This window comes from Ambystoma mexicanum, chromosome 2p (genome assembly GCF_040938575.1).
Source record: "Ambystoma mexicanum isolate Mex_15411 chromosome 2p, UKY_AmexF1_1, whole genome shotgun sequence".
NCBI classification, from domain to species: domain Eukaryota; kingdom Metazoa; phylum Chordata; class Amphibia; order Caudata; family Ambystomatidae; genus Ambystoma; species Ambystoma mexicanum.
Window position 1 is genome coordinate 330,977,063 of NC_090923.1, and position 27,629 is coordinate 331,004,691.

The window sequence follows — 27,629 nt, forward strand, 5'->3', positions numbered from 1 at the left end:
GGGTCTTCATGCTATCAGCCGATCGTTCTAGATTCCGCTGAGCATAAGCAAAAGCATGTTGAAGGTGTTTCCTTAAATTCTCCACATACTCATGAGTAGTGGAGGCATTTATCAGTGTCTGCTCTTGGGTCCTGTAGAGCAAATGCTGCGGAAGCACCATCTTGCGCCCAGTCATCAACTCAAATGGTGACATTTTGGTTGCAGATGAAGGGGTAGATCTGATGGCCATTAGGACCAGAGGTAATCGGATATCCCAACTTGGCCCAGAATCTGCCACAAACTTTTTTAAGATGCTCACAATGGTTCAGTTGTAGCGTTCTACTGCTCCAGAAGAAGCTGGCCTGTAAGCAATGTGTAGCTTTCTCTTGAACCCCAGTATCTCCCACATCTTTGTCATTACTTCACTGGTGAAGTGGCTACCTCTGTCTGACTCAATCCTTTGAGGTAGACCAAAACGGGAAAAGATATGGTTAATCATCAGGGCAGCTGCGGTTTCTGCCTTGCAATTTGGGGCTGGGAGACATTCCACCCACTTGGTAAACAAGCATGTCACAGTCAACATGTACTTATTCCCCCTAGCCGAGCGAATCACGGGGCCTACAAAGTCGATTTGTAAATCTGACCATGGCAGTGTCATCCCCCTCTTTTGGAGAGGCGCACGGTGCGTGAGGGATGATGGCTGAAATTGTGCACACACAAGACACCCCTTCAAGTATTGGTCAAGGTCCTGCCCCATGTGTGGCCAATATGCATCCTCTCTTAAGATTTCCAATGTTGTGTGAAACCCCCTATGACCGGCGGTGGCCGCATCATGGGCGTGACTTAACATCAGGCTTCGGAATGAGGTAGGAACCACCCACTGATCGTGGCCATCTTTGGATTTCCTTACCAACAAACCGTCTTGGATCCGGAACATTTTTTGGACATTTCATCAACACTCTTAGGTCCTCTTTCCCAATATAATCGGTATCCGTCAGGGGAAAGTTCTCAGGGTCCTCAAGGTGTTGGTAAAACTTACCAATAATTGGATCCCCCTTCTGAGCAGTAATCAAATCAGCATCAGGGGTCTCCTTACTCCATTGTGCAATTGAAAGGTCGTTGTGACCTTGATTTTCAGACTTTCGTCCTCGAGACAGTTTTCTCTGGCACAATCATGCAAGTCAGCCAGACCTTGCGCGAGGGGACTCTTCTTGTTTTGGCCATATCGGACCTCCACAGGAAAACCTTGCATTGACAGAATCCAGGAAGTAATTCGGGAATTACTCACATTTCCGGCCCGGATTCTGTCACTTTGGAGATATTGCAGAGGCTGGTGTGGAGTCTCCACTATGATGTGTTCCCCCTGGATAAACGGGCGGTAATTCTTCAATGCCCACACCGTTGCCAGGAGTGCCTTCTCACAATCGTTGAATTTTTCCTCCACAGAGGATAAAGCTTTGCTCGCATAGGAGATTACTTTATTGACCTTGTCATGCTTTTGGTATAATACTGCCGTCAAGCACGTATTAGAGAACCCCGTCTCCAGGAAGAACTCCTTGTTTCTGACAGGGTAAGCTAGGCAAGGCGCTTGTGAGAGGCTTCTTTTGAGTTGTTTTACTGCCTCGGCTTGTTCTGGACCCCATTCCCACTTGACCCCCCCCCTTCAGGAGATGAATCAGGGGTCTGGTGATCTCTGCGTAGCCCTCAATGAACTTTCTGCTGTAATTAGTTAGTCCAAGGAGGCTCCTTAGTTCTCGCAGAGTTGTGGGGTCTTTCAGTTTCTGAAGTGCTTCCACTTACTCTTCCTGGGGACAGAGACCCTGAGGAGTAATCTCATGCCCCAAGAAATTAACCCGGGTTCTGCACCACTGTGCTTTTTGAAAGTAAAGTTTTGCTCCGGCGGCCCTCAACTGTGTCAGAACATAACGGATCTCCGCTATGTGTTCCTCCACAGATGAACTTTTGATGAGGACATCATCTACATAAGCCAGGTTACCCCTCGCACCCAGGTCGGGCATGGCCTTATGTATGAAAATGTTGAATTCATTGCCGGAGTTGAGGTATCCGAAGGGAGTCCGGGTCCATGTGTATTGCTGGCCCCCAAAGGTAAAAGCCAGTTTGTATTGGTCCTCCCTACTGACAGGCACAGTCCAGTATCCATTGGTCAGGTCTATTGCAGTGAATACCTGTGACCCCTGGATCTGGGCCAGCCCTTGGTCAATGTAGGGCAGAGGCCATCGGGAAGTATGGACCCGTTTGTTGAGCTCCCTAAGGTCAGCGCAGAGTCTCCACTGGCCGTTTGGCTTCAATATTCCCAGCACCGGATTATTGAAGGTGCTGTGGACTGGACGGATTATTCCCCTGGACTCAAGGTTCTTAATTATTTCAGTAAGGGACTCCATTGATGCGAGAGGCAAGCGATATTGCTTCACAAACACAGGAGTCATGCCAGGGTCCGTGGGGATTGTTGTTGTGTGGATGTCGGTGTGGCCACAGTCATACGAGTCTACCGCAAAGAGATCTTGGAAATCCAAGAAAACTTGTTTCAACTTTTGCTTTTGTTCCAGAGTCACACAGGCATCAGCTAGGTTGACTCTCTCTTCCCCCATCTGCCTGAAGCCTGGAAATACTTCTGGTTTGGCTATTTCAGCAGCCTCCTCCAGCTGGGTGGAGAAGTCCCTGGTCAGAGTGCTGATTTGGACTGGAGGCTTCAGGTGGGAAAGGCAGCCCTCATGGACCTGGAAAATCACCTCATCCCTCCTGAAGTCACAAGTCACATCTTCCTTACCATAAGGGCAAGAAGTGTACACCAGGAAGTTCCCCCCATGCCGGGTAAAAATCCTGTCTGGGGTTGTATTGTCATCACTGTCACTGTCAAAGCAGTCCTTGGGGATTGGCCCTAACAGTTCATTTACTAAGTCGATGGAAAAATGTCGGTCATCAACCGCCATTCCAATAATGGTGCCTGCGGCTAGAGTAATACTCTTTAAGTCGCTGTTATCCACCTCTATTAGAATGGTGTCATGTTCTATGTTGACTAATGGAGTTGGGTTTACCCCCAACCCTTGCTGTTGGAGAGAAGCGTTTAGATGTATGTAAGCATCAGGGTTTTTCAACTCTTGTCCCCTTTTAGATTTCACTTCCAGGGAGAATTGTCGGGTCCTTTCTGGGATGGTGACTTCCTCTTTGATCTGAATTTCAACTGCATAAGGTAGCAATTGAGCTGACCTAAATGCTTTTTCTGGATCATCAAAGCCCATGGGATTATCCGCTAATCGGGACCAAGCTTTGAAGTTTATTAGGTCCAAACTAATGGCAAAGAGATTGAGAATGTCACTGCCTAAGTAAAAGGCGGCAGGGACGTCTCGCACGACCCAACAATTATGGACTATGCTCTTGTTGCCAATGGAGATTTTGAGCATACACCTGCTTGGCAGGAGATGTTTGGAATTAGGCGCTTCCAGGTCCATTTCCTATTTGTCTATCAGTTTGAATGTGGGAATGGCTGGATCTTTTGGGAGTTGGCGGAACATGGCTTCGCTGATGAAGCTCTTACCGTTGTTCACACACACTCGAGCGAGAACAGAGTCCTTCCCATCATTTAACTGAACAGGGATGAACAACTGCTCTCCAATTTGCTGAATATCAGCCAGGCTCTGAGCTGATTTCACATCTTTCTGGACTATAGGAGTGGGAGTTTCTGATTGTGGATTAGTATAGAATCTCAGAGTGTTTCCTTCCAGCGTGGAGTACCACTTTAGACTGGAAGGAAGGTTGATTTTCAGAAATAGAGAGGACCCCCCATCACCAGTCTGTTGTCCTACTGCTATTACTGTCACGTCTGGAATTTGGCTATTCTGGAAGTGAAATTCTACTTGGTCAGATTTTTGTTCAACCATGTGGCAGGTGCCGTTTAAACTAACATGGTTGACACTCTGTTTTAATTTTATGGGTCAGCTAGTCTGGGTCCAGAGGACCTTGTTTACACAATCTATTAGGGGTGACAACCTTCTCAGGAGGTCATTCCCTAGTAAACAAGGGGTGCCTCTGGAGTCACAATTATGACCGGGTGTTTCAACTTGTGTCGCCCGATCTTAATGTCCAAGTCTGCAGTCCCCTCAATGGGAATTTCCTTCCCGTCAAAGTTCTGCAGTTGTCCAGGAAGAGAGGTGAGAGGAATTTGGTAATTCTCTCCCCTTCCTGCATTCAGTTCGTCAAAGGCCCTTCTGGACAGAAGGGTAGCTTGAGATCCAGTGTCCACCAGTGCCAAAATTGTACCCTGCCCCTGTACTTGTACCGGGGCATAGTATCTTCCCTCCTTCTCCTCAAGGGGGCACAGATAATGCACATTTTTGGACAACTGGTGGGCTAACTTTCTGGTTTTGGACATCGCTAGCAAAGAGATTTGGGCAGAATTCTGTGGAGAGCCTTGGGAATCTGAAAGAAAGAGTTGGCAACTGGAGATCAGAGCCATTGTGGGTTCCCCTGGCTCCGGTTCCGGGCCGCCCCCCCCTTTTTGGAGGCAGTCACCAGGATGGGTTTGAACCAGGGGATTTTCTTGCTGTTGGTTCTGGGATAAGATGGTGGGCGGCGGTAGCTCAGTCCCCACATCTCCCCAGTCCGGATTTGCATCCCTAGGGACCCATTTTTCTTTGGGAGGAGTTCCCCCCTCTCTGAAGGAGAAGATCCTTTTCCCAGGATCCTCTGAGGATCCCTCTCCCTCAAATTGGAATATCTGTACCTCCTCCTCAAACTGAGTCTGTTTGGGTCTTTTGTTTCTCCTACCCCCCCCCCCCCTCTGCTCCTTAGGAGGCAGACTTTCAGGGGCAAGAGATTTTGTTTCCGGTTCCTGGGTTTCCAGGGGCTGTTTACAAGTGAGGACGGAAGCTTCCTCCAAGGCTTTACACCCCCCTTCCCTTTGTGCCTCCTCCCTGGGAACCGGTGAGTTATCGGGGTGCTGCCCCGTCATTGCTCTGGAGTACCAGGTCCAGAGTTTGGGGCATTCTGTGCCGGCATGCCCATCTGAGGGTTCTGCTGCGCCCTCAGTATTTGACCCAGATCCCGTGCCATATTTTGGACCTGGCGCTCTAACTGGGAAACCCGCTCAGGCTGATACGGGGCCCTGTTTTCTCCCCTGGGCTGATCCCGGGAAGGGTAGCTGTCCCTCCTCTGGTAATACCCCGGGTTGGGAAGATTTGGGTACCCCTCCACCCTTGGCCTCCCCTCTCCCGGATTCAGTGGTCTGGGCTCAGGGAATTGGGGAAAGAAGGATGGATGGTTTTGGGGCTGAAAATTGGGTGGATACCTGGGGAAAAAGTTCTGCCCAGGGTTTGGAGAATTTCTGCCCTCCTGTGGGAAGTTAGGAGGGAGGTTCCCTGGGTTAGGTGCTTGGCTGGATCCCCCCCCTTGGGCTGGAGGAGTCCACACATAACCCAGGATGGGTCGATTTCCCTTGTAACGGGGACTTACATAATCAGGAGAGCGAGGGACCCCATTTTTGGGGCTGCCTCCTTGGCTCCCTGTCTGTGACTGACCCGAGGGCCTCCTGGGCCTAGCATTATTAGGTGCAGGTAGGTTTTTAGGCCCCCCCATCTCCAAATCCAAAACGGGGGTGACCTTTACCTCTGCCACCTTGGCAGGAGCAGGGGTGCTGTTGGCTTTGGGGTTTTTCTGGCCATTACTTTTGCTATCTACCGGTTTCTGCACCTCATAGATCCGGGTAGCCTGTTCAATGACCCAGTCTAAAGATCTTTTCTCGTGAAAATCCCTCACGAGCTGGGTCATTATATATTTGGGCAAGGCATGAAAAAATGTATTGATGAATTCTCTACTGTCTGTGCGCACCCTTCTGGTGGTCTGCGCAAAAGCACGTTCCAGTTCTTGCACAAATTCTTGTGGGGCCTGATCCTCCCCACATTGCAAATTGTAGGCTGCCTTGCGAGCCTCTTGAGGATTTCTATGAATGGAAAAATGTTTCAAGATGGCCGCCTTATAGGTGGACCATCTTAAATGATTTTGGTCCTCCAGCCCCGCAAAGAAACTGGAGTATTCCGGGGAGAAGGTCCACTTTACATATTGAATACAGCTTTGGCTCCCAAACAGAATACTTAGCGTTCTTATGGTAAGGCGTGATGACGCTCCTGATCGCCTTAATCTGCTTTAAGGGGTCCTTAAGCAAGGCCCTTTTTGTCTTATTGGCCCTTTTGGTCCGGGTAACCCTGGTCCATTCATCTTCTGACTCAGAGGCACTGCTCCCAGAGGTTCCTGTCTGTTCTTCCAGGTTTTCCCGGATTCCGCGAGCCTGGGAATGGCTGGCAGAATGTGGGGACCTGGTCTCCTGTTTCCTGTGGTGCTCAGAGGAGTCCTCAGATCCCTCCTTGCTGCCAGGATTTGCTGGGTACCCCCCCCACTGACCTAACTGGGCAGAGGTTTTCAGGATGCCCTTAAGGGGCCTACTCTCCTGGGGTTCCCCACTGAACTGTACTGTACTTGGGTGCCCATACCCGGATGCCCACCCCTCCATTCCTGAGTGGTACTGGCCTATGAGCCCCATACTTTTAGCTGGATAGTAATCTGCCATCCCTGTGGCCCTGTGCTCATGTGCGCCAGGGGACATGGGGGTGGCAGAGTCCAGGGACTGAGAGAAATAAAGGCCTCTGGTACTAGGGCTCCTGGGGTTATGCTCAGGAGTTTCTCTTTCCCAGCGAACCTCATCTCTATCCGCCCCTGCTCCCTGTTGCAATGCAAGAGCCTGCGCCTTCAGTTCCTCAGTTAAGGCCTTACTAGACTCTATCAGTCTCTCCTGCATCGCTACCTGTTGTTGGAGCCTATCATTGTGCTGGCAGAGAGCCTCATTCTCTCTCTGCGTTTCCTGATTGGTCCTGGAGCACTGGGCCAGTCTTTGCTGCAGGAGGTTTACCTCCTGAGTCCCATCCCTACTGGCCTGCTCCTTTCTTGCCAGAGCATCTTCCACCCTTCTGGTGTGCTCTACCAAGTTCTGGTTTTCTTTTTGGAGGTCACCCAGCCCCTGGAGGGCCAGGTGATTTTCTTCAATTTCCTTTTTTAAGTGGCAGACTTCCTGGCCTAAAGTGTCTCTTTCCTGACTGAGAGCCTGCATCTGTGCTGCCAGGTCGTCCCTCTGTCGTTGAAAGGCACCAGCTTTTTGGTGCTCCTCATCAAACTCTGCCTGGGTATCCAGGTCTTTCAGAATCAGTTTATTGCTCTCCTCTTTCTCTCTATCTAGCTGGCTTTGCAGGGTGACTACCTGCTCCGCGCATGCCCTGTTGAAATTGATCTGTTGCTCCAACCTTTTCTGGTTCTGCAGTAAGGAGTCCAAACTGTCTTGGTGCTCCTTCTGCAGGGCCAGAAATCTGGTATCCTGGTCTGTCTTTTCCTGTTGTAGGATGCCCATATCCTCTTTTATTTTAATGATGTACTGCCTACTATCATCTTCTGACTCCTGGCTCCTCTGCAGCCTCTGCTCAGAAGAGACCAGGTCAGATTGGACCTTCTCTACTGCCATCTGTTGCCTATTTGCCAGATCTCGGCTTTCAGTGCATTTATCCTGCATGTCTCCCATATATAGGTACAGGTATGCTGCTATCCTGGCAATCTTATTGTGTTCATCTTTGGCTTTAGGAGCCATATATAGTTCACTCAGGGCCACATGTAATGGACCCTGATCTCTCCATAGGTCTGACCCTGTTTCAGTGACCTGTCGCATGATGGCCTGCAACCAGGCATCCTGGCCCTGTTCAGTCCATTCACCTCTCACAAATAGTTTATGTAAGAGGTGCTCTCTGGCTATTTTCATGTCTACTAAGTTCGTCATTCTAGAGATTGGTCTCTGTCCTGACTTACAGAAGTTTGTATTTTATTTTTGCAAAACAGACCTTTTCCTAAGAGCGTTCCTTTGAGGAGTGCTTTACAGCGTAACACAGCGTGGTGATCCGACCGGATATGTGTATCTGGTCAGCTGGCACACTGTATTAATCTGCACAAGGACGAGCCCCCAATTTGTAAGAGGATTCGATTTAACACTACAGCTACGTCAACGCCTAGTCTATAATACTGAATGAAAACCCTTATTGATATATCTTTATGTCCAGTTCATGCGTTCTGGATGACTACCCCTATATAACACCCCTCTGTTGGAATCCCCCTGACCCCACTGAGCCAAGAAGTAGTTCTGTTTTGCAAGTTAAAAGGTTTAATTGATATTTTAAACAATAGATATATATATCACACTTTATAATAAATTAATAATTGAATATCACACTTAATCTTATATGATAAAGATTAACAACGGAGAATCTGGCACTAGCACACTTCTTGATAATCACTAAGGAGTTGACATGAAATGGATAAGATAGCAACAATACTTTTATGGTTTCAAATGGATGCAATGTGGAATGAAATGCAGTACAGAAAATAACTTGATATGATTTCAACAAAACAATGTAATCACTTTTCTCTGGCAGTCCCCTCCCCCCCTTGATGCAATGCAAGGAAATGGAAGGAAGGCACACAGTTCTCAGAAATGCAATCAAATGTGATTCAGTTCACCCCAGCAACTTAGACTACAGACGTTGAAAACACAGGCCCAAATGCTTTTAAATGTGCTGGCAATGTAGAAAAAAAATATGCTAAAATGCTTTTAATTCCCTCTAGGAGGTTCAGGGTGAGTGAAATCAAGTTAATATTAGTCCAGGCTCACTTTAGCAATGATGCAGGGATAGTTTTTATGAGGCAAACGATTTTTCAAAGGAAAGCAAAAGCAGCTATCTTTTGCAAGTGGAGAAATTTTCAAATCGCGGCAAAATTTGCGAATGGCGCTATTAGAGAAGAACTACAAGGGCTATCAATATCGTTGTGGGGTCCTATGAAAGCGTAGGATCTCAGCTTCCAGACGAAAGTTACTGCAAGTCTCTAGCACAAACTGTTGCGGAGATATGAGCGATTAAATAAAGGCCGTTTTTCAGATTTGAAATTTTAAAGTTCAAAAAGACAAGTGCAGCTTGCAACTAGAAAATGACAGGTGACAGTTAGGAGACAGTTCTACTTAGATTAAAATAGATTGAATTATATTATTTTAACTAAGAGATTGGTTCTGCACAGTTTTGTTATGTACTCACAATATATTTAGAAATATGCCTTGCCACGGATCTGGTCAGGTTTAGGACTGGACTCTGGTCTCTGCACTTCACAGTGATCTGGGTCAGCTCTCTCTGGTTCTGCTAACAGGTCAGCTCTACTCTGCTGGTCTGGTCTGGGTCTCTGAAGGTTGATGGAGGTAAAGTATGGATTTTCCCGGCAGAGTTTCCAGCTGCAAATGGATTTGAAGGTCCCTATCTGTCCTGTCTCTCTGATTTTATGTGTTTTGAAAATGGGTGTGTGTGAGCAGCATCACTAGCCAGCCCCTCTCCACTTATCATTGGCCAAGCTTTCATTTCTCCCCTGATTGGGGGAGCTAAGTTGTGTCAGAGTGATGTCATTTTACAGCCTGCAGAAAGTCCACTCCTCCTGTCAACTTACACACAAATCTAGATTTGAACCAAATACATATTTGCAGAGGTACATGTTGTTTTAAAATCATATGCACCCATCATGCATTACAGGAGGTATACCCTGTTCAAACACTGCTCTTCCTGGGGGCTTGCATTCAGAAATGGCAATATTTTGCACTTTTTAACTGGTTTGCAATTTCGGACATTAACCCAAATTTACACACATGTGCGCAAGGAGTATGGACATTAGTTGATGAAGTGTCAGATTTTTCACATGCACACATTTTGAGTAATATCCTCTTTCCGCTAAAACCCCCCTGAACATACCACCGGTTCTAAAAACCTCTTAAAATGTGGGCAGAAAAATCACAAGAATTATGGTATCATTTATAAAATTTTCACAAGTCCGCTCTATGAGTTATTCATCTTTTTAGAGTTATGTTCTGGCCCCAAAGGGGTGTGGTTTTCCTCCAGCACAAGGTTGAATTTCTGGTTTTTCCAGTTCTGCCAAGCCAGCTTGCTCTCACAGGCAGTTCCCCTCCTTTGTCCTTCCAGGAGGAAGCTACATTTACGACATCTGCAATAAACCATCTGCCTGGGTCAGGACAGGGCTTTGTTCAGAGCTCCTGTATTCTGTGGGGGCTCCCCTTAATTCAATTATCAGAGAGATGGCATATCCTTAGTGTGGCCAGCAAAAGGCAGATAGGCCTGGGAACACAGCTGTGACTCAAGTTTCACTCCTGATGGGGTAGTTGCCAGGCAGAATTCAGTTCCTTAAGCCAGGTTTCAGATAAAATGTCACTTTTTGTTACCCAGTTTAAGTCAAGACATTTTTTTACATATGCAGCTAGAATGCTGAAGTTTAAAACTATGACATTTAAACAATTGCAACCTATGTGACACTCAGAAATAGGTCACTCATTTCTTTTAAACATTTAGATTTGTAGTGTCTTTCAGTCCAAATTTACTTAAACTGCTGAAATCCACAGCTCAGCCAGTCTTGTTATAAACCTTCAAGTCACTTCAGAATATAACTTTACATTGGATCCACCTCTTAAAATGTCTTTCTTTGGCATGTTTTGGGTTCATTGATTCAGTTTTCTACAAAAAGTAAAATCTGGTGTTGTTTTAAAACGCCGGCTTTTGGATAGTGGTGAGTACTGGTACTGCACCCCTTTTTGGCATTTAAGAAAATTAATTCCCAACAGTTATGGGTTTGCTTTTGGCAATCAGCATTGCCACTCCCAATGGTTTCAGACTACTGTGTGGGTAGTCCAATGGTGGTTTTAGGCAGTGTCCTTCTGTGCCCATAACATCGGCAAAAATGGGTGGCCGCCTATTCTTCATGCACTTCCCTGTGCATTTTCTGGGAAGCTCTGGCCATCATGATGTTTTCCATGTCAGTACTGCACAGTTTTGAGCTAGGGCTCGGATACCTGGGTAAATACATCCCACAACAAAAGTATTCTTTCTGTGCTGAATTGTTTGCTCACTATTACTCCTTGTGTATTAAATAGATTATTCGGTGTTACATCACTCCATTGGTGATTATTGTGTACCCATTAAAACATAGTGTGATTAAATTGTAAATACATAAATAGATATTTTAGCTTTGCAAACCAGCCTGATTCCTGGTTCAGTGTGACCGGGGGTGGGGAGTGTTCCAGGAGAGGGGCGTAATATGAGTGGTACATCGTTCAGAATAAAGAACTTTTAGACAAAAATAAATAAGGATTTCACTTGTGCATTACACGCTAGGCATTAACTTGGGTGTGTGCCGGATTGAAATCACTTACAGTGTACACAGTGTAGCAGGCTGCAGAACAGTTTACGGGGGTTCGCACACAGATATTCTGAGTTTTACCCATGTTAAATTAAATTGTATGCATGTTGTTTGGGTGCTGGTAACAGTAACGGGGGACCCCCGCAGGGTCCCAGAGAGACAGGCCGCCTTGCTGGGGACCCCATGCACTGTTTAAAGGGTGCATGCATTCCCAACTGGCGGAGCATGCAAAGGTAGGTGTTTCTGGCTGTTTTGCTTTGCGTAGGGGAGTGTCAGGGATGTTCAGCCCGCGACTTGCGTATACGGTTACTTTGCGCAAACAATTACATGAATAGGCGGAGTGCACAGAAACACTTCTGTGTGCAGGCTTGCATCGAGTCATTCTTGGCGCACGTGTTGCATTATCTCTGCGCACTACTCTATGAATTGGGCACAAAATGTTTAATATTCTCACTGCCCTTTAGAGAATGCTGGGACCCAGTAGTGAAGTAGGGCATTTGATAATGCCAAGGGGCCACACGTGGTTACGAGGGCAGGCAGTAGTTGGCATCAGACTACACTCCTTGCAGTACCCAAATTGCTTAACCTAAAAATGTTTGTGAGACACCGAATCATCCGAAATTCCGGTGGTACGAGTTATCCCGAAATGTGATCCCCAGGCCTATTCCCGAATAAAGACCAGATATCATGGCCATCCCCCCAAAGTTTTATAACAGGATTATTCACTATGTCACCTCCCTCCAAAATCACTAATGACCATTACTGAGGGATCAGTATACAAACTGGAGTACATTTTCATTTGAAATTGTTTTGATATTCATTATGCTTAAACATGTTCCTTTTCATACATGTATGAAAAGTTCAGCACACGATATTTTCTGCTGAAGTCTTGTCATACCTTTTTCTGGAGCACTATGATTTTCCTCTCTTTCACTTCCAGCATGTCTTTCATGTCCCGAATTTCTCCAGCAAGGGTGCCCTTTTCTTCTGTGAGATCTTGAAGCTGTTTCGTTTTCTTACTGAGAAACGATTCCTTTTCTTCTAGTCGCAACCTCAGTGCATCGACCTAACAAATGACAAACATGGCAAGCATATTACTACATCATTCCATCATCATGCGAAGTTTTTCGTTGTGTTTATTTCTTCAAAAAATAAAGGAATGGATACTTTATTACATTTTATTAAATGCAAGACATACAAATATATAATGCCCTCAAGTATAATAAACTTAATTTACAATCAGGACATAGACAGTACAGCCAAAAAGGACAGAGCACAAAAGAAAAAGTTACGTTAAAACTGGATACCTTTCATGACATAACTATTGGAGGTGAGAGTTATGTGTGTGTTGCTTTTGGGTGCATGTGTGAATGTCCTGAGACTTATGTAGTCCTATGTGTGGTGTTTCTGCCCACATTGCCTCTGTACACATTTTGACAACCGCAGCCTTTTGAAAATCTGCATGTTAACTACAAATATGTAAGGAGTGTGATGTGTGTACTGTGATATGCCATATAGTTCCTTTGATAGCTCTTAATGGGCATGCAAAACACAAATATATTGTGATACTTTACAGGCTGCATCGGAAAAAGCACAGCTAAAGAGGAATAACAGTAAAGTGTTGGTCATCGATGTGTGTAATGTTGGCTAACGTTGGAAAGCTGATTTCCCCTTTGCAACGAATACAAGACCCGTATTGCGTTTTTCCCTGTCACCAATGGTCCTAAAAATAAACAAACTTTATTTTCCCTCTCTTTCCATGCTGAGGTGCTTTCCTCCGGGAACGCAGGCAAACACAGCGTTTCTCAACTTGAAAATAAATGTTAGCATCCTGGTATAAAATGCCCGGATGCTAATAGAAATAGACCCATGTGTGCAAATGTGGAAATAGCAGTCAAGCGGGTGTATGCCATTGCTGTTTAATATGTTACTTGTTGCATTTTAATGCATTGCAGACTTTTCATTTCCACAAATACATTTCAATTGCTGCATTTCAATATATTCAATGCTTCTCACCCCAGGAAAAGGTAACAGCTGCCAGTTTTACGACCAGTGAATCACCTCTTCCCGAAGAACTCATCCCCTCCCCAGTCCCTGCATGTGTACCCAGTTGCCCCCATCCTGGGACCTCCCTCTCCCCTTTCTGTCACATGGATTGTCCTGCTCCCTAAGGGGGCCTATCTATGCTATACTCTGATTCCCGCCCCTTCCTCTTTGTTCCCACCAATCCCTTCCTGGACAACTGTGGAGAAGGGGGTATGTGCCTACATGTGTCAGCCTATCCCGCCTCCTGTGAATCTCCACCCTTTTTCCTGCCACGTGGACCCTGTGAAATATTTTGACAACCTGAGAAACTCTTCTACTCTCAGGGAAGTGACAGCTGTGGAGGGGAGCCGGTGTCTGAATGTGTCACTCTGCACCCTGTCATAATCCCACCCCCTTTCTCCTTGTCCCTGTGGGCGGGCTCTGCAGGGCCTTATAAGTGAACACAGAACCAGGGCTGGGGACTCTTTCTTGGCTGCAGTGCTGGATATGTGGGTGGGGGCAGGGGAGCTGCAGAGACCCAAATAAGTACACTTCTCCCAATCTGGTTTACACCCTTTCCATTCTCTTGTGCCCCTCGCCCCCTGCCTCTGCCCCACTGTCTCTCTCTGTCAATCTCACTCTCTGTGCCCCTCACTCTCTGTCTGTGCCCCTCAGTCTCTATCACTCAATGGCACTCACTATCCTTCTTGGTGTGCCTAACCAGTATTCCTCTCATCAATGCCCCTCATTGTGCTCGCAGACCCGTACAGACCATCAGCCATGTCCATTGTGCCTAACCTACTCTGCTGGCAATGAGCCTACTTCCCCATCTGTAGTAAATGTGTTTCCTGATTTCTGCAGAGACGTTGGTGCCTTCTTTAATGTTCAGAATGTGAACACTCGCCCCATTGTAAGAAGCTCAATGCTCCCCGTCACGAAAGAAAGAAAGAAAGAAAGAAAGAAAGAAAGAAAGAAAGAAAGAAAGAAAGAAAGAAAGAAAGAAAGAAAGAAAGATAGAAAGAAAGAAAGAAAAAGAAAGAAAAAGAAAGAAAAAAGAAATTAAACTCTGGCCATGAAAAAAGGTTTGCTTGATATGATTGACTGCTGGATGTGAGAGTGCTTTCTCAGCCTGCATTTAAAAAAAAAGCTGATATATTGCTATTGGCTACTAACTACTATTACTAGTCTACATTAGAACACATCTATGATTTGATCCACATCCAAGAAACTCTTTAGCCATCATTTAGGCATAAAGATTTTAGCAGTATCTCTTGTCGCCACCCTTTCTATGAACTAGCAGGTCGTGAATGTGTTGAAATCTACAAAGCACCACCTATTGGTTGTTTCTCAGGATATCTGTGCCACAATGATTAAACCACAATTGGATGAAATATTGACTATTTCACAATTTCTTATTGGTTGGTGAATATCAGAAGACCTTGCAATACATGAAAATCATATTCACCCCTGAAGCTAGTGGGAACGCCAAACCCCTAAACTGGAATATTGGTGCAAATATACAAGCATGCTGACATCCTCTCCTTAAAAGCATATTACAGTACTCATCACTGAAGCTAAAGCTAAAGCACTATATTACTGCACGACTGTCATGACAGTTTCTAACAGAAGTAAAGCCCTCATTGTGGCAGTCAATTACTGTTCCAACCTATTTTCAGACCCAATAAAAAATGTAATGCGATTTAAAGCTTCTTCATTACCAAGACATATAAAGTAAAACAACATATTAATGCATCACAATTGATGCCCCCCCCCCATCTCATGATCCCACCTTCTTGTGCAGCACAACCCTGGACAGCATTCACAAGGACCTTGCTAATACTTTTAAATTAAAAAAATGACCTCATCCAATGACGTACATCCCTCTGCCATCATGAAACATTTGAGAATCACCAGGACCATCCTCAGCTGGTTCAAATCCTACCTTGCTAATTGCCACCAATTTGTCCAAAGAACGTCCTCCAGTTCAGCAACTCTATCCATCACTTGTGGAGTCCCACAAAGATCCATCCACTCCCCCTTGATTTTCAACCTTTACATGGAATTGCTCAGAAACCTCCTGGCTCCACCAATACACAGATGACACGCAGCGCTACCCAAAGATATTCTCCATTGAAGACACCCACAGTCTCCAGGTCAGCATTACAATGATACAGTTCTGGATGCCCAGTGATTACTTGAAGCTCAAACCCTCTAAAACCACATTTCTACTGTTTACCAGCAACACCGAAAACTCTGACTGGGCTCTCCATTATGAACCTGAAGCCCTTTTCACCCCAGCTGACCACCTGAGCCAACACCCTTCAAGGATCACATTGCAAAGAAAAAACTAATTGTTTAGTACCAACCGTCCCTCCTGCTGAAAATCAAGCCCTTCATCCCAGCAAACAATTTCACATCTGCTGTCCAAGCTCCTCTTTCATCTGGATGATGATGATGCCCTTCTGGAAGGTCTCCTGGCAACCACCCTGCCATCCCCGAGAAATGTCTTACATGCTGCAGCATATCTCATCAAAGGACATCACAAATTCAATCACATCACCACAACCCTCATTGAACTGCACTGACTACGACTGAAATAACTTTTACCTTCAAATCGTGCTCTGCTTGTGCAAGAGGGAAATTACCAAAGGACATTCCTTCTTGGACTACACCCCCAGACACTGGAAACTCCTCCTTGTCAACACAAGACTTGCCCTCTCCTTTCTAAATATCAAGAAAGGTTCAAGACCCTCCTCTTCAAGGAATGGCTCCTCCTGAACACCAAGATCCACAAACACACTCCCCACCTAACCTTAGACTAGGCGACCTCCTCCTCCCGGGTTTCCTCCCCTGGTTGCTTGTAGATCCTAAATTGCCCACCCTACCCCTCTTCCATCCTTCAGTTCAGTTGCCCATGTATCTCTGCTTCCCTGACTTTGTACTTACTCCTATGACTTGCAAGTGCTCCGTTACTTCTCAAAGCTTGGTCTTCACTCAATAAATACAATGATAAGAATAATAATATACAATAATAATAACAATAATAATGATGATAATAATAACAGATCTCCCTCCTAAAAGCAGTTAATGCCTCACTCGATCAGGGCATCTTCTCAAGCACCTTAAAAATATAATTAATATGATTAATCCACCCATTCCTCAAACACACTCTAGACCCAAGAGGCATTGCTAACTACTCGCCGAACGCTAGCCTTAGGTGTAGTGGTCAATGGGTTCACTTCCTACCTATTAGACTGATACCAAGCAGTCCAGATGGGTAACTTCAGATGTGGTCATTGCCCAGTCACCTGTGTAGTCCCACAGAATTCAATGCTTACCACAATGACCTTCAATCTCTGAATGGACCCTCTCGGGTCACTTCTCAATGACCCTAATATCTCACTTCACCAATAAGCCAATGATAGTCATAAGTCAAAATGAACTTTAGTTCACTATTGACAGAAATCTCTCCTTTCAAGAAGAAACCAACAAACAAAAGCCCAAAATGCATGGTGTCTACAAGCTCTCCTTTGGAAGATAAAACCCTTTCTCACACCTTTAGGATTTCCGAACCATTGTGCAGGGCCTGGTAATCTCACAACTCTATGGAAGGAATGCCCACCTTAAAGGAGTCCTGGCCACACACATGCCCCCTCTCCCTCTTAGAATTGTTCAATCCATCGTGGCATGCCTCATGACTGGATTTAAGCCATTTCATCACTTGTCACCAATCCTAAGAGAATTACACTCCTCAACTCCTCTCTATGAGGTGCCTTCTCCGACGTCTAGAGAGACTGTGGCTCAAAACCCCCTCACTTTCCAACCAAACCTCCTACTTCTCTTACCACACTCTCTTTGACTCTTGTCTTGCCTCGGCTAAACGCTCCTACTACTCAAACCTTCTCCACTCTCAAGCCTCCCTCCCACCTTCGCTGTATCTTCCAAACTCTCTGTCGACTCCTCTCCCCTCCCACTCCTGATCTCTCCTCCTCCTCTACACTTTCTCCCTCCGACTTCGCTAACTTCTTCTCCTCCAAGATCTTAACCCTTCGGCAAAAAATCAACTGCTCCTTGGATTCTCCCTCTACACCTCCCCCACCCCCTCCTCATCATCCTGCATGTCCTACCCGGACAGGCACATTTATAATGAGGCCCTATGGACATTTAATATTCAGTACACTCAAACGTTTATTTTTATACAAAAGTATACACTGTGAAAGATCCAGTTTCCCAAGCTGGAACCAGTCTCTGTGAATAGAGGAAGGTGTGTGTGTGTGTGTGTGTGAGAGAGAGAGAGAGAGAGAGAGAGAGAGAGAGAGAAGCAATATATATTATGCATAGTTCGTATTTAAAAATGAAGAAAATACTATAAGAAAAAGGAAAGGAAACCTTAATGCAAAAAAGAGTTACATTTTAATGTTTCCTTCTTGCTCTGACAATGACAGCAACTCTAACCCTGACCTAAACAGTACCTCTAGCATCATTCCTGAGATTATTGTGAATTCCCTGCTTAATGAATGGAGGTATTGACGGCCATAGGTCACGCCGCTGTTGTGATCTTTTACGGCAAAAAAACACCACAACTAGTGGATCTGTAGCCAGCAAGGAGACTCCACCTGCCACAAAACAACAATCCAGGGAGGTAGATAGATTTCTTTCCACCCCAAAGAGACTCTTCAGCAGTCAATTCTCACTGATGCGAAACGTAGCACTGCCAGAGGGTCATAGATGCATGTGTGTGTGTGTGGCAGAGCAAGGGGCTCAGTGGGACTCCTCAGCTGGAAACATAGGCACTTTCGGAAAAACATCATGGTCCATGTGGGTTCAAATGTCTGAGCAGGCAGATGCTGCCCATTACTAGGGATCATCCTTCTTTAATAGGTACCTGTTGTCCTTCTTGAAACTAACATGTATTGCCTTAACTGTTTAAAAAGTGATAACTGGCCCGGGGTACTGAGTGTGCACGATACACAATGTAGAATCAGGGCCGGCAATTAGGGGCAGATCTGGCAGATGAAGGTGGTCCCACCAGGCAGGAATATTGTGAATCTGCTTCAGGGGAGCTTGAGAAGGAGCTCTGGACTCCAGTGTACTTCTGTCTATTTATGTTGCCCTATCATGGGCTCCTGTTTCATCACTCTTCACCATATAGCTTGAATAGATGGCATCCAAAACATGGCTTTATACGGTCGACTTCTGGAGATGACATGACAAGGCATGTCCTGTTTTTGTGACTCGTGTTTTTAATTGTTTGAAAATTACAGACAGCAGTCCCTACATTCATTTCATGTTTTTACATGTTGAATCTTCTAAGTGTTGTAATAACAAGTTTTACTGTTGACAAAACAAACGGTACTGTATTTGTTCACCTTGAAATGATGAAAGGATGAGCAGGTGCAGCCAGAATTTAAGCCTGTTACTGTGTGTTGCACATACATCTCTGAAGCTAGATCGGCGAGTTATCTACCTGAGTTATCTCTCTGGCTACCAAGTCAATAGCTGGCAAGCATACAGAATGTAATTATCTCGGTGGTGGGTGATCATTTTTCTTTAAAGCAATGTTAATTGAATAATCGATCAGTTACAGAGTAGTCTTCATCTGAAAGATAATCACCCCTTCTAAGTAAAGGTTAGTATAGCCAACTAGTAACACATTGTTTTGTTGAATATAGGGACAAAATAAATACTTTCAAACGTTAGGAGTATTTTTAATTTAAATTATGTATAGAAAATGAATATATATCTTCTATAGAATGTTTATGTGTACTGAATATCTGAGTATTTATACTGATTTTTTTTTATAAGGCCTATGTGTGATTAATTTGTTAACCAGAACATGACAGGCAGTTTCTATCCATCATATTTTCTTCATACGGACAAACCACACATTCAAGGTCCTTTTTCCAGGCCAACACACACGAACCACAGCACAGAAAATGAGTACACAAAAAAGGTTGGCGAATCAGGCTCTTTGAATACTTTATGAATATACAGGGCCCAATTCTCAAGTGTTATTGCCGCAAATGATGGTATTCTGTAGCACATCCTGGCACTTGCCTAGAAAACAGCTGTGCATCATTCAGAAACGACATCTCAATTTGCCCTGTTTACCCCATTAGACAAATGCGCAAACCAGGGGATGTTGCTGAGCATCACATTGGATAAATAATTGCATGTGCTTTGCAGTAGGTTTAAAACAAATATGTGCATGAGAGGGTTATTTCAGACTCTTTGATCTATTTATTTTAAGGGTGAGAGCAGAGGTTTGAACAGCTCCAGTCTAATTTCCATATTTGTCTCCCAAACAGATAGAGCAATGATTTTCCTTTTTTCTATATTTAAAAATGACATGCTTATGAAATGTTCTCCCAGCACCACATGCGTAAGTGTAAGCCTCGTGTACATCAGAGTCAGGAGACTGCTCCCACATCTGAAGTATGCAAGGGGCTGGCCAGCAAATCATGTGCACTGTACACAGCATCCTGCATATATGCAGGTCACCTTTGAGAAGAAGGTGACCTGATTATTTCCTAAAACCAGCTTCTAAAAACAGCGCACCCTATGTACTATTTTTATATGCCCTTTTATCCACAATACGATCCATAGGGTCACAATTTGAGAAAGTGCACTTGCAGCCAATCACATGCATAATCCTAACAAGTGGTATTAGTTACACATATGTTGCTTATCATTTTCTGTTACTTGCCATAATTCACGATGACATGTGGGCTTAACGTCTGCATATAAATCTTACCTTAGTGTACCAGTCCCCCAGCTGACCCTCTTTTGAGATACAATTTGGTAGACAATCGACAGCCAACGGAAAAGCCAACAGAAAAATAATTTTGCTAATCCCATTGTTTTCACCAGAGACCAGGGACGTCATTTGGGTGTCACCAGGGGGTCGCAACTGCAGCCCTTAAGGTCTCCCTGGCTACCCCTGTGGTCTCCCTGGCTACCCCAGGCTATTTATTTTTTCAAATGAAGCTTCTTGGCTGTGGCCAGCGCCATGTGGCTCTTTGGTCCTGGAGTGGCTGGCTTTCTTGTTCAGGACTAAAAAAAAACAGTGGGTTCCACAAGAGTAACACTTTGAGCAGTGACCCTAAATCAGAAAGAATACGAATAACAAATAATTTGTCTTTTTGGAATTCTAATAATTGCTAGACTCATTAAAGGTGTATATCAGGCACACTACAGGGATGAGTCACTTATTTAGTCTGTTCTTAAACACCTCAAATTTACAATGCAGGCAAAATCCTCCAAAAAGCATTTAAAGTAGAATAAGCATCCCTTTTGGAATATGTATTTTTCTTTTCGCAAGTTGCAGTTATAGCATGTTTTTTTCTGCCGTTGTCTTTGTTACAATCATCACAAGACATTCCATTTTGGTGTCCTTGGCCACTTGACAAAATCCTTGTGCCTAAAAGCTTGTGTACAGTGCAGAAATGTTTGACCATAGCACATAAAGTGGCCCTTGATTTCATTGTGCTACAATTAATGCTTTGTTATAATATATCTATCTTTCCTATCTCCCTGGCATTATGTTCAGGATGTTAGTTTGCATGTATCAGGTAAAGAGTGCCCCGAGTACGGGATGCTGTGTGAGTGCACTGCATTCGCCTTGCTAATATACATTCTTTAATACAGTGTTATGAACCCTCCTAATGGCCTGTTTTTTGCCAACCTCTGAAGCCTGAAAAGTAGATCCACGCAGGCTTGACATGCGGCCAACTTTGCACCAGACCTGCAGATGCACTGGCCTGCTGTTAAATCTCAGTCACCAGTTTAATTGTATCCGCTACAGAGTGTAATTTGGTTTCTGACTTTGAGAACATTCCGACATGTAATTGCTCATTTTTTCTATAGCCGGTAAGATAGCTATAGCCAGAAAGATAGCTCAGTGAGTTGAGAGTTCACTGCTGCGATGTGTGTGTGTGATCTGCAGGTTGCAGGTTTGAGATCCGGCAAGGCCAACTCAGCCTTTCATCCTTCTTAGGTTGTTAAATGAGTACCAACACAGGTTGGGTGATATTGTATGTATATTTGTTCTATATAAAGCGCCCAAGCGGAAGTGCTATATAATAACACATCATTATTATTTGGCCTTGGAAGTTTTCTTGTATTCACAGTAATTTGGTAATATTGGCTTTTACAAACTGACTTTAATGATAAATATGGTGAGTCATTCTTGTATGAAATGAATATCACATTACAGTGATATTGTAACCATATTTATCGAAGTGTACTTAGGAGCAATTCTATGTGATGCCACTTCCTGTTTTTTTAAGGGGTGAAAGGTTGTGTTCCATCGCTTCCTGTGATGACACTTCGTGGTGTGGTCAAATACAATCACTTCCTGTGATGCCATCAGTGGTCAAGGGTCATGTGATGTCACTTCACTACCCCTGGCATTTTGGTGAAATGACGTCCCTGCCAGAACCTCTTCCAACAGAGAAGGCCAGAGTCTCCTTTGGACGGTACCATCATCATTGCTGATAAAATCACCACATGAAAAACAGCGTTTTTCACTATGTCAGCTAGAATACATTGTGTTATGGCTACACACTCAGAAAGCTTTTTTTTTTTTTTAAATGTCATAACTCAAATTCAAAAATGTTTTCCACTCCAACATCTCTGGTGATTGCAATACCGTATTTCTGCATGTATATGGCATTCATGCCCACTCAGGAGGGCGGACATGGTCATTAATGGCCCGCAGGCCGAGCTAAGGCAGGCCAGAACAAAGTGTGGGCCTCAGCCATATCCACGCTCCTGAGCAGTATGAAATCCATTTGCACCCTGGGGTTTATCCAGGGTGCCAATGGCTTTCATTATTTTTGCTTGGGAAAGTCGTGCTTCTTGTGCAGCCAATCTGCTGAGGAAAAGAAAAAAAAGATGTCCGCTGCCATATGGAAAAAGGACTAAGTCCCTTTTCCATCTCTACGGCAGCGGCTGGGAGATGGGAGGAGCGCTGGGACCAGACCACAGAGCTTCAATCCCACAGGTAAGTGGGGATGGGAAAGGGGATCGAGGAATGTTTGGGGTGGGAAGGCAACAGGGAGAGACTCCATGCTGCCTCCCCACATTATACAGAAAACAAACAAAAAAGCCACCCACCCATGGAAGGGCCTTGGGTAGCTGCGACAGTGGCAGGGATTGTGTATTCTCGGCGACTGTTCGAGCCACCATATTGGCTGAGCGCCCTACCGCCGGTGTGAAGTGAATGTGTGGGAATACATGAACACCATTAAAGTGTGCCGATATCTGGGTGCCATTATGGGCCTAACAGAGATAGTATTTGTTACTCATAGCTCTGTAGACTGCTTGGCAACCTCATAGATTTAAAAACTGTTCTATTTAAACTAAGGATGCTATCAGCTTTTACTAGTTTTGGAGCCCATGTGCTGTATTTCAGAGACATAGGTGTAATTTTAGGGGGGGGCACGGGTGTTTGTCCCCCCAGCTTTGTGGCATACTATTTTGTACCATTCATTTGGCAGGGCCCCATTTCATTTAGATGTCATGTCACCCCCAACATTTTCAGCAAAGTTACTCCACTGTACAGAGACTTTTCAAGTGCAATTAGCGCTAAGATCTTCTTTTCAATGCATTTTTGCACCCAGGAGATCTTTGCCCTAGTGCTAGGGCTTTTCTCTGGCACACAATTGCAATGACATCAATGCAAATGTTCCTTAACATGACCCCTGGTATATGTGTCTGTTATTAACACATGTTTAATAATGTGCTGCTGCCTGCTATTTTCAGTAAATATTGTTTTAGAAATAAATACAATGACTGGTCTTTAAGGTCAAAATTTGTTTGATGACACTTTGGGCCTCATTACAACGTAGGAGGTAGGGGGTTAACGGCGCCGGTAGAGCTGCCGGCGCCGTTAACCCCCTACTGCCTCATTACGAGGTCTCCTCGCGGGTCCCGCTAAGGACGCCTGGTAAAACCAGGCATCCTTCTCTGGTCCGGCGAGCAGACCAGGATGCTAACAACAGGCCTGTCATTAACAGGCCCGTTGTTAGCTTCCGCCCCATTCCCATTGAGCCCTATGGGGGCTCAAATCGGAATGGGGATGTACCGGGTCTGGGTTCCTTGAATGGGGAAATACCAGGCCCTCCAAGGTCGGAATGGCCCAGTATTTTCCCATTCAACCCGGACCCGGTACCCGGTATGGGGGTAGCCATGCCGCTAAAAGTGGCATGGCTACCTCCATACTTGTAATGAGGCCCTTTGACTCTAATGACATCACAGTTAGTGGTGTCACATGATGTTTGACCTTGATGTTTGACATGATCTTATTCGCACCTTGAAACACCTGTGTATAGGCGCGTTATAAATTCGATATCATATCATATCATATCTAGATCATGGTCCATTGTATTTTTAAACAATCAAATTTGGAAATAAACACCGCAAATTGTTATACACCAATACTAACCATATGGCGTGTTTTTAATGAGGTCATTTTCCTCGTTTGCACATTAATTGTATAACAAGTATAAAAACACATATAACTAGATTAACAGCAGGCACACAAAACTACTAAAACTAGATTAAACTGAAAGCATACTTTTAATAGATCCAGAATCCGATACATTTTATGACAAGAGTTAAAAAGCAGCCCAGAAATGTATCAAACAGCAATCTAGCAATCCATTTTTGGAGTGTTGTTCTGAAATAGTATGCGCAGAACCCTCCACAGTATTCCAATATGCGTGCACATTGTGACAAAATTTGTGTGCCTAAACAGCCTACTGACCCCTCACATTTCGATAAACAAAGGTGATCCCAATGATGAAGGTGAAACAGAAGGATCCACATCATTTTACAGACAACCATTACTTCAAAGTAATTTGGGGGGTTTCCTTCCAATACTCTTTTCTCTATACTAGTACCCATACCCCAAGTCCCTCCCCACTCCTTTTAACCCATTACCCCCACATCCCCTGTATAATATGATGAGTTTTTTCAAAGGAATTACTTCGAAGTAAATTTCTTTGAAGTAATTCCTGTTGAAAAAACTGCAGGATATGGAAACAGGCAAAATTAAGAGATATACCTCTTTCGCCTTTTGTGGTAACGTGGGCTAAGGGCAGGCTTTACTCTGCAGAGGGGTGTGAATGTGATCCAGTAGCAACCCAAACCCCAAAGTACAACAGTCCAAAATAAAAAGAATATTCAATCAATGTTCTATCAAAATATATATGTATTTCTATCAAGCACATAATATGCAAAAATAACTAAATGGAATACACTACAAAAACCAACTCATGTGGAAAGAACACAGAATATGCAAAGATACAATGTTCTAAAAAGAATGTGTTCTTCTGTGAAAAGGGGATTACATGTGACCTAACCACCTCTAGGGCTCAAGGAAGGGGCAGTTAGAAATCAATAATAAATGTCCCCCTTTCTTGTCTTCTTGATGCTGTGCGTGAGAGTTTCTGAACAAGTCTTGAGTGCAACGCTCGCCTTGTTCCAGACACTGGGCAAGTGTCGAGTCAGGGTCAAGCTTAAGTTCACTGACGTTCAAAGAGTTGTTTGAAAAAGTGCTGTCCACCAGGTTTAGTTCAACAGTCAGTTCGATGGCAAAGATGCTGGTAACTTTATGCGCAGTTCAAATTGGATGGTTCGATGAAGCATTCATGGGTCGTGGTCCGATGAGACCATCAGTGTCCATTCGACTGTAAATTTGGATTGGCAGCGAAGAGGCTATCGGTTCGAGGGACACGCTTCTAGTTTGAGCAAGGGCAATGGTGTGATCGGCTGGTGTTGTGCAGCAACAACATGATTCTACTATGTGGCACATCAGCTTGCAAATAAAGCAAGTGTCAAAGGCAGCTCTGGAGGGTGTTATTGGTTCGACTCTGTCAAAGAGGCTCAACGCAGTTACACTGTGAAAGCACAGGGATCCTGGCAGTTCTGGCTCTGAGGTTGCTGTGAGTCCCATTCCAGGGACTCATGGACATGATAGATCTTTGTCCTAGTTCTCCCAAACATGGGGAGGCTTGCAAAAACATGCAGGAGTCCTTCACCTCCAGTGAGATCCTGAGTATTGGTATAGATGGCAGAGTGGCAAGTCTTGCTCCAGCAGCAGGACCCCCCCATGTACCCTGGGGACGGTTAGGGGACAACACTTGCCTCTGCCTTAGACAATCAATTTTAATCTCACTGGTAGAAGGCTTTGAAAGGGCTCCTTCCCCCAAAGAGGTCCATTTGAAAACCTCCTTCAGCCTGGATGGTCAGAATTGAATCAAAGAAGGAGTGCGGACCCCCTCTTTTGTAGGCAAAAGTCCACAGGTGATTGAACAAAGGCAACCCTTCTTTATGGGGTCCAGCCGCTGTCCTTGAAACAAGTTTTCTTTGTCTTCTGACATAACACTTTGTGCTAAAGGAAGTGCAGGGTACAGGAAAGAAAGAGAAATGCAGAGAGAAAAAAGATGGTGTAATCCTACCCCACTTTTTCTGAGATCCACTGTCCACACTAACCCTGCCCCCTTTTCAGACCCATAGAAGAAAAGGGTCTTCAGTATACAACACGCTGGTGTGAGGGTAGTCCTTTTCGGTTGGGTGTGCCCTTTGAGTATTGTTTACTAAGCGTGTCCCTCCTGAGGGCTTCCTGGGCTGAAGAGAGGTGTTACCCGACCTCAAAAGTGATAAAAGTATAGGGATATCCATTCAGTCTTTTGTCCTGTGTGGCTTGTAGGGACATGCTGTCTGCCCAGAATGCACATGAACCTTCCACAGCTGAGCTGTGCTTACAGTGCTGACACATGTATGATATAAATCAGATATGGCATCTTATAGTTATGATATGATATGATTGTTTATTTATATAGCGTCTATACACAATGTGTTTCAAGGCGCTTCAAGGCAAGGGAGGGAACAAGGGAAAATACAATGACATTCTTACAGGCCATGAATAGTAAGGATGTGAAATTAACTATCGTACTCGGCCTGATGACATTTCAGATAGTGCAAGGAGAGAGAGGGAAGGAAATGGAAACACACAGGCAACTATCGTACTAGGCCTGACGACACTTCTGGTAGAGCCGGAGAAAAACAAAATGTGAGGGAGAGGGGTGCAGCAAGGGAGGGGAGGAACAAAACAAGTGACTATCGTACTAAGCCTGACGACACTTCAGATAGTGCTGGGGGGGGGGGGAACAAGTAATGGGATAGGGGAGCAGACAGATGAGGAAATGTGAAAGACTATCCACTATACCGTAAACTCAGGTATGGCTTTATGTTTAAATGGTAAACTGCCACCCGAATACTAATTCCTCATGACTATGTGGTTTTGGAACCGAGGTGCAGGCTTAAAATGCAGCCTCTGTACCGAAAGTGACTTGGCTGTCACTGCATCTGTCAAAGGTGCATGTGGGACATCTGAACCTGCTCTGTGCCACTGCTGAGCAGGTGCTCCAGAACAGGAAACTGATGCAGCAGGTAATATGACTTTATATGTTTGGCATTGAGCTTATTTATGAAAGGGGGATATGGCCAGCAAATGCCCTCTCTGAGATTGAATAACCTGCAATATTTTATTAATGAATAAAACATTTAAAAATCCACCCTTGCCAGGTGGTTATTCCTCACATGCATTACAAGCTGGTCGACCATTATCAACTTACAGATCACCTTGGTCTTGATCATGTGATTTTATAAAACTATAGTCATCTTTTAAGAGCATGTTCTGCACCATACTGTCAGGCAACACATGTGTATACATTTTCAACCTCAAAAACAACAAATAACAGTGTCATGTTCTTCCATAGCTCCTAATACCAGACTCTTTCCCACTTCTAAGCAGATTCATAACAGGTGTTAGCATTATCAAATGTAATGGTTCTCAATTTTTCACCTTGGAAGGATGAATTAGCCATATGAGATTTAAACATGTGATTGCAGTTTGCAAACAGACCTAGGAAGCAAACACTTAAATTGCTGAGCTATCTTACAGACATAAAATGTTTGTCAGACAATTTAAAAACAGCCTAGCACTGTGGGCCTGATTCCAAAATGTTTTTGGGCGCAAGTGATATGATGTACTAGCTCATCCCCTTCACTTATGAGCAGAATGTTGAACACAATTCACACAGGGTATCTGCAAGAGTTCAGAAGCCCCTCTCCCGATGCCATTGCACGAAGCAGGAGGTGTTTTTGCCCAGCACAAACTGCAATCCTAAATTAAACCAGCATTGGCAATGCCAATAGTTTTGGCGTTTACTGTTTTTCTTTGCATTTTGCACTTATAGGCACAGGGTGCAAGGAGGAAAGTGCAAAGTTTACAATGAGGATACAAAAAAAGGATGCAGGTGTGGAAG

General features: G+C 44.6%; 1 protein-coding gene across 14 annotated transcripts in view; it reads right to left on the reverse strand.

The window, feature by feature from the left end:
* ERC2 (ELKS/RAB6-interacting/CAST family member 2) overlaps positions 1–27,629 on the reverse strand; it is a 4,434,974-nt gene that overhangs the window by 2,711,654 nt on the left and 1,695,691 nt on the right. For all 14 annotated transcript variants that reach the window (XM_069643656.1, XM_069643655.1, XM_069643659.1 and 11 more), the window contains one exon: positions 12,167–12,334. In XM_069643656.1, the coding sequence (XP_069499757.1) occupies positions 12,167–12,334 (168 nt within the window). The remainder of the gene's footprint in view (positions 1–12,166; positions 12,335–27,629) is intronic.